Here is a 13,317-nt window from a genome sequence, read left to right on the forward strand (position 1 = left end):
GCCGGTAGTCACCGAGAGGCAGATACCGAGACAAGAAAAAATAATCCAAAATGAGCAATATTAATATCAAATTCATACTTTTCGCGGTCGCTGAGATCAATGGTGAAACCCCGATCGCATTAACTTCCAAATTCACCCCATTCGGCTACGGGTCGGGGTCACCTGCGGGAAGGGTGGTTACCGAGACATGTACAAATAATCTAAAATGACCGATATTAGTTTCAAATCCATATTTTCATGGTCGCTGAGATGAATAATGAGACTTCCACAGGCATTGACTTCCAAATACAGCCCCCATGTGAAGAATGGGTATTTCAGCTAGTAAATTATAAAAAAAAACAGTTATATTTAATGTGTTGGACAAGACATAACACCAATATTTTCTCCTTATTAACAATCAAACTGTGAATTTTGTCTGTGAGATTTATCTTATGCTGAATGTAACTTCACACTAGTACCAATTAAACGCATTCCGACAATGAATGCTGAACACTGTCAAATTTCATTTCTCAGGAGTATTTTTTTTTTTTCATCTCCAGCCATTATTTTGTCAACAGTTTGCAAAACACTAACACCAAAATTTATGCATGCATTATCTTCAACTTACAACTGCAAGTTACATAGTTTTTAAACTTGGTAATTATTTAGATATAATATTATGTACACAATTACCTAATATTCTCTCCTAGCTTTTGCTCCAATGCTAATTGATGTTGGTTGTTGTCATAAAAATAATTGAATGTGTAACTTTCAAGAACATCATCCGGGTGTTCAGGATCAACATACAATCCCATTATGATTTGTTTCAGCTGAAAATTAAACGTAAAAGAAATCCATTAGCATACTGTGCAAAAAAAGAAACTCATTCACATAGAATCAATTAGTATACTACATAGAAACGAATTCATGTATTAAATAATCATAGTTACTCTTTAGATACATAGTTAAAAAGTATAAAATGTTACTGAAGCTAAATGTGTTGCTAAACTTATTATATATAAAAAAACACATTCCTTAAAACTTACTACTGTGACTGAGTTTGTACATAACTCTTCTCTCAATTTTACATTTAAAGGAAAAAGATCGCCTTATTTACGAAGCATAAAGAAGTCTTACCTTTATAATCAGACTTTGCTATACTTCATCAAATACACTAAGTTTTTCTTCTTTTTAATACTCTACATTCTTTGTGCAAGATCAAAGATCGAGAACTTGTTAACAAGACATAAAAAGTTTACTTGCTCTAGTCCTTTTTATGATACCTAATCAATAAACAGGATACTTACCAAAATTTGAAAAGTAAACTAGATTTATTCATAACATACATTTTAAATCTTGAAGGAACATAGGAATGAACTATTTGTTACTATCTTTTAAAGAAGTTGTTCTGCATATTAAATAGAATTCTGAGAATTAATAGACTTGAAGGACTCAAGGCAAGATAGTTTTATGCCACACTTTGTCCGAAAATGAATTAAGGGTTGATTAAGAGTCTCCATCTGCAATACTTTTAACTGTCGGTAAAATATTTCAATGAATTTTTAAGAGATATGAGCACTAGTGCTATAAATCTGTGTTTCTCCATAAATATGATCGTAAACATTTTAGTATGAGCAGCCTATGCCACATATCGGAGCAACATAACGGAAGATAGTACAAGAAGTGTCAGAAAGCGTGCGAGAAAAAGATTGTTATATAATCAAAGAAAGTGATATTGAAGTTTTACTTAATAGTAGTGAAGAGGAATATATTTCTATATGACATGTACTGATGTTTATATTCCCATTATATATCAGCGGCGAAGATAACAAGATATTGGCAATATCGTATCAGATAACGTTTCCACCAGTGTAGTACATCATTTTGACACGCACTTTTCTCTTGATTTAACGAGAAAATCTTGGCTGTACACAAACGGCCTTGTTTTCGATTCAAAGAACACAGCAAATTCAATTTGTTAAGTATGAAAACATACAATATGTTAAAAACTTACAGATAGTTCTCTTAAGATAATTCCTTCCAACCTAGTTAGTATGAGGAATACTCAGTTCAAGCCATTAAAATAACACATATCAGAGTTAATCGTGTTCCCCCAAACTGATCAGTAGGTAGTTGAAGAACATGACTCCTAGTATTCCTCGAAAACTTAGTACAGGTTGTTTAACAAATCATTTTAACTGTGTACAATAAATTTATAAGTTCATTAAGTTTGATATTAATAGTAAGAATAATAATATTTATCAAACATGGAAGTAAATTTATATTAAAAAAATACGTGAAAAATAAGTCTGTAGTGCTCAGAAAAACCTTATTTTCTTTTGAACATGTTAATGAATTACGTAGAATAGAAATTGTCGTTTTATTTAAATTACAAAAAAAGTTTAATATTTATAATATTTTCTTGATATTTATTTCACTTTAAACAATCAAATTTACGTATCTATCAGAAAGCATTAAACTAGTAATTATTGAATATTCTGAAATCTTCATTAATATTCTTCTCGAAATCATCCTAATGCGGCATATCACTATCTTATCACAAGCCCATCTTTTATATATAATAAAGCTTAGGAGCAAAATAATGCTATGCCACAATTTTCAACATTAACCTTACCTATTTACATATATTTTTTAACTTACGTTTAAATTCATTCAAACTTGAATTTTATTGGTAGAAGACATGTGTGGCCGTCCCTTATAGTATTTTCCAAGAAAATGAAACTGTTATTTATCAAATTTTCTGAAAACTTAATTTTCATTTATCTTGAAACATCCAAATGTGGAATAGTACTATCTTGTCCCAATTCAACTCTCTGACTGGAAGAATTTATCTAAAAATGGGCTCTGTTCTGATATTATATTGTCGTATCAATTCTATTTATCTAAAAACGACAATACATACGTCAGATCAATTGTCTTTCCTTGTTCTCAGAAAGGACGAAGAATCGATATTTAATGTTAATACCCAATTTGTTTTAGATAACTTGGGGATTGAATGAATCGAAGCATCAAATTAGAATTATAAAGCCACAAAGCCTAAAGCTAACTAAAACTAACTAACTCTATGGCCTATGGAACCCGGAGGTTCAATGCCGCGTTCACAAAAGCTCTCCACTGACTTCTATCCTTAGCCAATTGGATCCAGTTTCTACTTTGTATTCCAATCTCTGCAAGATCCATCTTAATATTGTCCTCCCATCTGCGCCTAGGTCTTCCTAATGGTCGTTTTCCGATTGGTCTTCCAGTCAAGACTTTGAAAGCGTTTCTACTTTCTTCCATTCTAGCTACATGACCCGCCCACCTAAGCCTTCTAGACTTGACGACCCTAACAATGTTGGGTAAACCATATAACTTATGTAGTTCCTCATTATGAAGTTTCCGCCATTCCCCATTTCCGTTCCTCTTGGGTCCGAATATTCGTCTCAGGATCTTGTTCTCAAATACTTTCAGTCTATGTTCTTCCCTCAGAGTAAGCGACCATGTTTCGCAGCCATACAGAACAACAGGCATAATTATCGTTTTGTATATTTTAAGCTTCAAATTCCTCGACAGAATTCGCGACGACAAGATATTTTGAACCGAATAGTAACACGAATTCCCTGCTTTTAGTCGACATTTAATTTCTTCGTGAATATGATTTTCCTCTGTTAATATTGATCCTAGATATTTGAAACTATGCACTTTATCAAAAGTATTATTTAATATTTTAACGCATCCATAATTTGCTGTATTCCGGTCCCGACGCACTTCCTGTATTTAGTTTTCTCTGCATTTACTTCTAAACCCATGTCCCTGCAAGCGTTTAATAAAATCTCTGCATTTCTTTCTATTGTTCTCCTATCATCCCCTATTAAATTTACATCATCAGCATATGCCATAACCTGGTGAATACCGATCAACGCTAGGCCCTGGTTGCTATCTTTGATTTTCCTTATAGCGTATTCCAGAACGAAGTTAAATAATAATGGCGACAACGCATCTCCTTGTTTCAGGCCATTTTCGACGTGAAAGCTCGTGGACAAAAATTTTCCTACCCGGACTTTACTTTGGGATTCATTTAAACATATCTTAATTAATCTAATTAGCTTTCTCGGTATTCCAAGTTTTGTAAGAACGTTGTATAATGTTTCTATCCTAACCGAGTCGTAAGCCTTTCTAAAATCAATAAATAGTTGATGTACTGGGGTATTGTATTCCCACTTTTTTTCGAGTATTTGGCGAATGGTAAATATTTGATCGATAGTTGATCGATTTCGTCTAAATCCGCACTGATAATCTCCAATAATTTCATCTGCGTATGGGGTCAGTCTTGCTAACAGAATATTTGAAAGGATTTTATAGGATGTTGACAGAAGAGAAATGCCTCGATAGTTATTACAGTCAGTTTTGTCGCCTTTCTTGTGAATTGGAACAATGATTGATTCTTTCCACTCCTGTGGCAATTCTTCCTTGTTCCAGATAAGGAGAATGAGTTTGTGTATCTTGTTCCACAATTTCTCGCCTCCAGCTAAAATTAACTCAGCCGGAATTTCATCTACACCCGGAGATTTGTGTTTCTTTAATTTCTTTATAGCGGTTTCTACTTCTATTCGGTTGGGTTCTGGAATATACGGTTCTGCGGTGTGTATCACCTTTTCTCCACGCACACTAGCTTTTGGTTGCGTGTTAAGCAAATCGTCAAAGAAATCTTTCCATCTATTTAAGATGCTATCCGTGTCAGTGAGAACTGTACCGTCAGATTTCTTTACGATAAGCACGAGGTTGATAGCCTTTCTTAAATTCGTTGATTCCCTTATACATGTCCCGGATGTTTTTATTTTTACTATTATCTTCAAGTTCCTTAATTTTAGCTTTCAGAAAATCGCGTTTCTTTGTTCTAAAAGTTTTGGAAGTTTTCTGCCTGATATCTGCGAAATTTTGTGCAGTTATTTCATTAGGATTTTGTAGCCAGCGTGATTTTGCCTGTTTTCTCTTCTCTGCTAGTTTAATGCATTCCTGGTTGAACCATGGTTTGTTCCTACGTATTTCCGCGTGCCCCAATTTTTCTTTTGCTGAAATTCTAATGCTATCTCTAATTTCAATCCAGGTATCCTCAACGCTAGTGCACTCCGAATCTTCTAAAGCCGAGAATCTATTCGAAACTTCAATCTGGTATTTCTCTCTTGCCTGGCTCTCTTCTAATTTCTTTAAATTGAATCTCTCCGTTTTCGGACAATGAATATTACCTTTATTCAACGATAACCTCTCTCGTATTATCGCTACTACCAGGTAGTGGTCAGTGTCACAATCAGCCCCTCTAAACGACCGGACATCAATTATGCTAGATTGCCTTCTTCTATCTACTAAAACGTGATCAATTTGGTTGTGTATTTTTCCGTCTGGTGATGTCCAAGTGTATTTATGAACGTCGCGATGTGGGAATTTAGTACTCTTCACGATTAGGTCTTTGGATGTTGCAAAGTTCACGAGTCTAACACCGTTGTCATTACTTTCTCTATGCAGACTTTCGTTCCCTATAATCGGTTTGAAAATATCCTCTCGTCCTACCTTCGCATTGAAATCCCCTAATAGAATTTTTATATGGTATCGCGGGAGTTGGTCAAATATCCGTTCCACTTCTTCGTAAAAACTGTCTTTTATATCGTCATCCTTATCTTCAGTTGGGGCATGTACATTTAAAACAATAATATCACACCACCGTCCTCTAAGAGTAATAAAAGAAAGTCTGTCAGTAACAAATTCAACCCGTTTAATTGCTGGTAATATACGTTTATGAACGAAAAACCCTGTTCCTAACTGGTGATTTTTATTTCCTTCCCCGTAAAAGAACGTAAAATTTCCGGAATTCTTAGATCCATTTCCTTCCCACCTAACTTCCTGAACTCCTACTACGTCCATCCTGTATTTCTCTAACTCACTCGTTACGGATTTTAACGCGCCTGCCCTATAAAGACTCCTAATATTCCATGTTCCAAATCTCATGTCCATTTTCTTTTGCTGAGGTCGTGCCAAGTTATCAGTCCTTGTCCGAGGCTTTTGTGAATATTTCTGAACAAGTGCTTTTTTTTTAAGGATGAGGTTGTTAGCCCTACCCAAACCCCCAAGCTGGAGGACCACTCCTAGTCGGCTGTCCGCGACTGCTTATTCAGTATATTCGCAGCTAACCTCTATACCTAGAGGCCTTCTCCTCGATCCGCAACCTGAGGACGCGCCATGCCGTGGTGACAGGAACCCACGTTACACGGGTTCCTATAGCCTATAGCTAATTATCATAACTTGTGTGTAGACAGTTCCTATTGAGGTTATGGACATTCCGTTCAAAATTAAGCAATGCGCAAACTAAAAGTAATCGGATAGTAATGACTTCGCTTACTTGTGAAAATTAATCTTTGAATTGGTAAAGTGGTATGAGTTATTGAGGAAACCTTAACTAAACTCAATTGCTTAAAGCCACCACTTAATGTGATTCTGATTCTGGTGTTAGCTGGTGGTGGTTAGTACCAATTCAGCCACATTAACTTACTGAAAACTTTCCAACTGGTATGTGACAAACTTATACTCGCGATCCTTTTATTTGAATAGATGCTTAACAGTGTCCGTAATAAAGTTCTTCTTCTTGAAGTAATGTATGCTTGGCTGTCATTTCTGTTATGGAGATAAATTATTATTTCGCAAAACCATTGAAGTTTTTGCAATGTAAGATACATTCCTCCGCCTAAATCACAGAAGTCTTCATTTTAATGTTTATTACACCCAAGTTTCTATTGATGATTTGAACTTGAACTTGATATCATACTCCAACTGATTGAGTCATCGATTTGCTTTGAAGAAAATCTAATAAGTTGAGTCATAAATAAGTTCCGACGCAGCTAGGTAGAATCTATTATTCGTATCTAGCCACAATGAGTCACCGGGACAAACGAGTTTTTGCTTTCACTAAATAGATAAGGGTTCAGTTAGTCTTCTGACAACTGTTTTGTGTGGTGCACGTTACATTAAACTGTTGTTCCTAACCCCTAAAATGGATTGCCATTAAAACTTCAACTGACGAAAGCAGTATATATATATTTTAAGATTATATATTTGTGTTACAGTTTCGGCTATGAGAGTAAAAAAGTGCATATTCGTCATGTATGTTTTGGAAATTTAAATAAGGCAAAAGCGCTATGGCGACGTTGAAAGAATATGCAATATATAAGGTGAATGACTAATAACCGACCTGGAAGTCAGAAATTTGTTTGTCAAATTCCGTTCTAAAGACACGACTTTAAAAACAAATCGAGAGTGGAACGTCTTCCCGACCTTGATGACAACCTTTTAAAGGCAATATTGGAGCAAAATCCACGTCAATCAACAAGAAATGTAGCAGAAAGGTTGAACACATGTCAATCCTCCGATATCTGGAGAAATTAGGGAAAGTCAGCAAGTTAGGAGTATGAATACTTCACAATCTCAGTGAAAGGAATAAGGATCACATGTCAATTGCCACAAGCCTGTTCTCACGGATAAAAGTCAAGCCTTTTTCAGACAAGATTATAACGCAATGAAAAATGGGTTACCTATGACAATATCGTCCGCAAAAGGCAATGGCTTGATAAGGGTAAACCATCTTTACCAAATCCGAAAGCAAGCGTCTATAGATAAAAGATTTTATTGTGTGTATGGTGGGATTGTAGAGATGCAATTCATTACGAGTTGTTGGAGTCAAATTTAACGATTACTGCGGATACATACGTTCAGTAGCTGCAAAAGAGCGAAAGAGAAGCACCATGAAAAGTGTCCTGCACTCATCAATCGCAAAAACTTATTCTTTTACACGAAAATACGCGACCACATACGGTAAAGGTAATGAAGAAAAAATATTGAGTTTGAAGGGTCTGTTTTACTACACCCAGTATACTCCCGGACCATGCCAGGAAACACTACCATCTTTTCTGTTTCTTACAAGATTTTTTTTTTTTTTTTTTTTTTTGAATAAAAAGGACTTCAATCCTGTACAGCAAGTCAGCCAGACTTTCGAAAATTTCTTCCACTTCAAACCAACCTCATTTTACAAGGAAGGAATTAGTAAGCTGCCAGAAGATGGGGACAGGTGATACATAATAGTGGTGAATACCTAATAAATTACTATAATTTTGTTATTTAATGAAAGTAAAATAAAAGTCTGATAAAAACGGAAGTTATTTATGACTGAACCTAACATTTATTTCTTTCGAAGAAACGAAATGAAATCTTTCAGTTTAACGTCCCACGATTATGCCCTTTAGGTTAAGAGAGACGGATGATTAAAACAAGTGAATAACGATAGAAAAATCTTTGGAATGAGAATGTGGGAGGAAACGGGAGTACCCGAGAAATTCCACGGACGCAACGTTGTCAACCACAAACTTACTTGGCTGGGGACCTAACCAAGGACACCACGGATCAGAGGTATGCTCTCTACTACTGAGCCACCGTGCCCCCCATATTTATTGCTTTTCTTGGCGTCTTCTAAAACTTCAGTTCTAAAGGATTTTCAGTCTATATTCTTTTCTTTTCTTTTGAGGCATTTAGTTTATTATCAACCTCAGGTGAAATACGATGATATTCACTTTTTTGCAGTTACAGCGCCATATAAAAGGATAACGAAAAGTACTTCCAGTAAAAGTTGCGTATTTTCGGTCGCAGAATCCGAATCTGCATTAAAATACGGGGTTTCCATTTCAAATTTTAAAGCTGCCCCCTCCAACTCCTTTAGAGGGGGGGAAAGCAACATCATTTTATGTTAGTTGAATAGGTCTTTTTAAAATATTGGACACGTGTTTCGTGATTGTTGAATCGCAAGTGTATTTCTTGAGATATTCCATTGTCCCGACCTTTTTGTTACACACTGTATATATGTAACTATCGTCATGATCTCACTATATACCGATTAAAAATCTGAAGTTTTCCTAAATGGCAAAGCTTCTAGAAGTTGCTTATAAAGAAAAAAATTGGAACTATAGTATATTACCTATAGTCGTATACTTCCTAGATGATTTGGTTATACCGAATTCAAAAGTTATCTGAGAATGGAAAAGTGAGGAGAAGGTATTTCGCAGTTCTCATAATGCTTATTTTGTGTATTGACGTGTATTTTATATTTCGCAGTTTCCATAATGTTGAAACAAGTTTTCATGTGGCAAGTTGTGGAACTCCTAAACTACAAAAGCAAAAATTCATTTAAAAAATACTTACCCCAAAAGCACCCAAAATTATCTAAATGTTAAAGTTCCGACGAAAAGCTATTGCCTTCTTCAGCACAAATCTTTACAGAACACTAACGTAGTAGATTTGGCAAAGCTTCACCCAAGAACGACACATTGCACCAATGTGAGTGGAAGTTCCATAGATGTCAACATAATTTGTAAAACTTAAAAGTGGGCAGAAATATTATGAATTCAGTAATTAGGAAAATAAAAATAAATAAATAAATAAATAAATTTTCAATTTACGTACCTTTTCTTCAGGACTCATTACATTCCTGGTATAAAGGAATACTGTGATTAAAGAGGGAGTATATCTCAAATTTGATTTCTGAAGGGGATGAAAGAGAGTCAATTTAGTGTAGTGTTAACACTTCTCTTCGACCAATTTTACGGCATTAGTGGAGTGAAATAAAACAGGTAAAATAAGTGAGATTGGAAGCAATACTTCTTTATTATTAATCAGCTACATAATATTCAGTATTCATGAAGTATTCAGTATTCAGTTCGTATTCATGAAGAAGAATATTTAGGTGTAAGGGAAATTTATGGAGAACTATTGAAAGTAAGGAAGGTAACGCTATTAGAAAGATGATGCTCAATGGGAAATACTTTTAAAAACAACATTTATTTCCTGAAAAGATTTATGCTGTAAAAGGCATTAACTTTTGCCGAAACGTTCACGTTTAGATATTTTTGGATACTGTTGGCGTAAATAGTTTTCAATGAAAATTTAATTTTGTAATTTAGAAATGAGTTCAACAATCTGTCTTACTAAAACTATATTTAAATAAGTCGCTATGAATCAAGTAGCTTTTACCAATCAAATACCGGTATTTTATAAGATTTATTCTTTAATTAGTACTTAATTGAAAACTTTGGAGTACATTTTAATTACCATTAATACTTTATGAATAAAAGTAAATAGACTAAAGCAGTAAATATATTAATAATACTTATGTTATGGTTTCGGTCAGTTTTGTTTTATTCTTAATGTTGAATATTTTCAAAACTGTAATGAACAATATATAGTAATATTTATTTGCAAAGATAACCATAAACACATTAGACACAACGGTAAGATTCTAAAAAATATTAGAAATACTTACATATTTCTTGTCAAATGCTTCAAATAAACCTTTCATCCACCGCAATAATTGACCCGCTCTTTCGCAATTGCCATTGTCTTTTATTATTTTCAAACGTATTCCTTCCATAGAACGATCAGCGAAAACAGATTCCGGAAAAACTGAGCGTAAATATACAATATTACATATGGCAATTGCGGTCAGCTTCTTTATGAAAGCAGATGATACTTTTGCACTGACTTGAACTCGAGGCAATAGAGAGAGTAATTCCTTCAAAAAAGAAAGAGTAATTTTACCAGAAATGTATCAAAAATTAATAGTTACTAATTATAACTTCGCTAGAGATACACAATAATGTTCGGAACAACGATTCTAATTTAGAAAAGATAAATAGAAAAGTGAAAAGGAAAAATATGATAATTGTAGATATTAGGTACATTGAACCACATATGTGTAAAGTATTAAGTTCCGAGAAATCGATATAAGATAATTTCCACAGTGAAGAAAGTAGAGCTATTCAAGGTTGAGAAAACAGCATGATTCAGGTTTTGCTTTTATTTTGGTTGTAATCTATCATTAAGGCAAAACCAAGTTGCAGAAAATATTATCAATACATATCAAAAAATCATAAATTTTAGAAAATAATTTGATTAATGTAATAACTTTTAAGCAATAAGAACATAAAAGAGATGGTAGGATGTATTAATATTGGACTATACATGCGAATTTTCTTATTCAATTATCTTTCAACAATTACAGATATAAATAAAACACACACACACACACACACACACACACACATATATATATATATATATATATATATATATATATATATATATATGACAACTGTAAAAAAGAAAAAAGATATCCTTAAAAGTACAAAGACATGTACTACAAACATGAGCATACGATATGGTTGATCATAATCTTGCATAATTGCTTTTTATTATTCATTGTTATTATTCACAAAAAGCAAAAATAGCAATTTCTTATGCATATTATTGGTCTAATGAGTATATCTGTGCTTCTGATATCCAGTCTCAATTCGTGTTTCAAATCTGGGCTCTTTTTTTTTTTTTTTTTTTTTTTTTAACTAAATTCCCATCTCTTATATTATTTTGTATTTTTTCTACAAACTGTTTCGTAAGTACCTACAAATGAAAATCATTAGAGTGAAGTCTAAGAACTGAAATGTTCATGATATCGACCCACTGTGACTGACCACCTATTCGGATACGTTGCATAGTTATTTTTCCACATGTTACATGTTACTAAAACTTTTTCAATACTGGTACTTCAGATTTCATTTTTCTTACTTCTGATTTGTGCTTCTATAGACGATACAGGAAGCCGAACATATTTAATAAGAAAAATCAATGACACAGTCTGTCATGAAACACGAAGTGCGATTGAATATCATAATCACAAAAGTACTCAAAAGAACAATTTAAGAAATTATTCTTACTACCTTAAACATAACAAAATATATGTAATGTTGTGATGAACTGTATCATGTGCTCTTGTTTGTAGCTCATTTTTGTATTTTTGAGGAATTGCTCTTTAAGGTTTATAGTTTTGCAATTTCATCTTTCTCCTTTTTCTAGTATATCACGTAGTTTTCAAATGGTAATGGAACTAGGAAATTTTCCTGAACATTTAAATATTAAAAGTGTTCATCAGCTCTTGACCCACATTTTATTTTATTTTTTTTAAATACTGCAAAAATCGAGGAAAACAAAAGTTCTCCTCGCAAATACATAATAATAAAAATGAATGTAATTTTGTTTCAGATCGCATTACAACCAAACGACTGATCCGACTGATATGAATTTTTAAACACAGTCCTACCTCGAATTTGTTTTTTATCATATCTCTTTCATTAAAAGGTGATAGCGGTAATTCAAAATTTATGCCAAAAGTAATAGAACATTTCAAGCTGCAAGAATGGGTTTAATTATTACATTTAAATGTTATCCGTTCTTCATTGTTATATGTCATAAATTTTTTACCATTGTTTCTAACGTAGGCTTTCAATGTAAACCACATAATGCTAACGAGAGAGCGAACAAACTTAGGAAGGGAAACTAGGTATGCTATGTCCAACAACAGATTTGGAACAGCAGAGGAGGAAATCACACGGAACAGTTAGACAATGAGGGAAATGAATGAACATATTTAGTACTGGTCGAGCTGGCTTCTCGTCATTTAATTTATATTGGAATGTGCAACCTAAAGCGGCTCGTTTCAAATATTTCCTAAAACCCTATCTTCCCCTGACGAAGAACGGGTATTCAGTTAGTTTTCTACTAAATACAAGCCATACTAAGTATATCGTCCATGCTTTTGAGAAGGTCTTCATTCTTGCCCAGTACACCATCTAAGCTTACTATATCGTAATTAGTTTGGAGACGTATCTTTTGACAGTGGAAAAGATATCGACAGTACAAACTGCTTTACTAGTACTAATTTCTAAGTACTAAGTGATTACGCAGAGACTGTTTTATAAGTTTCACAATATTTTGAAACAAAATTACAAATTCTTAGTACACCTTATTTTTTTTTTTTTTTTTAATTTTCATTTGCAGATGTGTTTTGTTACACAAATAAACTTTATAGTATTTAGGAAGGATTTCTTCTCACGTTGTTGTATTGACGAAATATACCGCCTTTTGTTTCTTTATTCTTCATTAAGATTATATCACAACCGAAAATACAAAGAAAATAGTTTTTTTTTCTTTCTCATGACACGATACTATTTAAATTAGACTATCTTAAAATGTCCAAAACTACGAAATTCAACACTCTTCATTGTAACATCTATTGCATGCTATTTCATTTCTAATTTTATTTAACGTTTCACGGCAATGCTAAAAGAGGTGGGTGTTATTTTTCCTCTTTAATTTTTTTTGTTTTCAATATTAACATCAACTCTCTTAATAAATTTGAAGCATGTACAAAACAAAAGTAGCCAAGAAATTACACAATGAAGAACTACTACAGAA

The 13,317-nt window shown here is 33.4% G+C and overlaps 1 protein-coding gene across 3 annotated transcripts in view; it reads right to left on the reverse strand.

The window, feature by feature from the left end:
• The window catches only part of LOC145680858 (uncharacterized), a 109,507-nt gene that overhangs the window by 74,496 nt on the left and 21,694 nt on the right, over positions 1–13,317 (reverse strand). For all 3 annotated transcript variants that reach the window (XM_081751992.1, XM_081751991.1, XM_081751990.1), the window contains exons 3-4: positions 10,334–10,582; positions 673–809 (exon numbers count right to left, since the gene is read on the reverse strand). In XM_081751992.1, coding sequence (XP_081608118.1) covers positions 673–809; positions 10,334–10,582 — 386 coding nt within the window. The remainder of the gene's footprint in view (positions 1–672; positions 810–10,333; positions 10,583–13,317) is intronic.

This window comes from Thermobia domestica, chromosome 3 (genome assembly GCF_964235325.1).
Source record: "Thermobia domestica chromosome 3, izTheDome1.hap1.1, whole genome shotgun sequence".
NCBI classification, from domain to species: Eukaryota; Metazoa; Arthropoda; class Insecta; order Zygentoma; family Lepismatidae; genus Thermobia; species Thermobia domestica.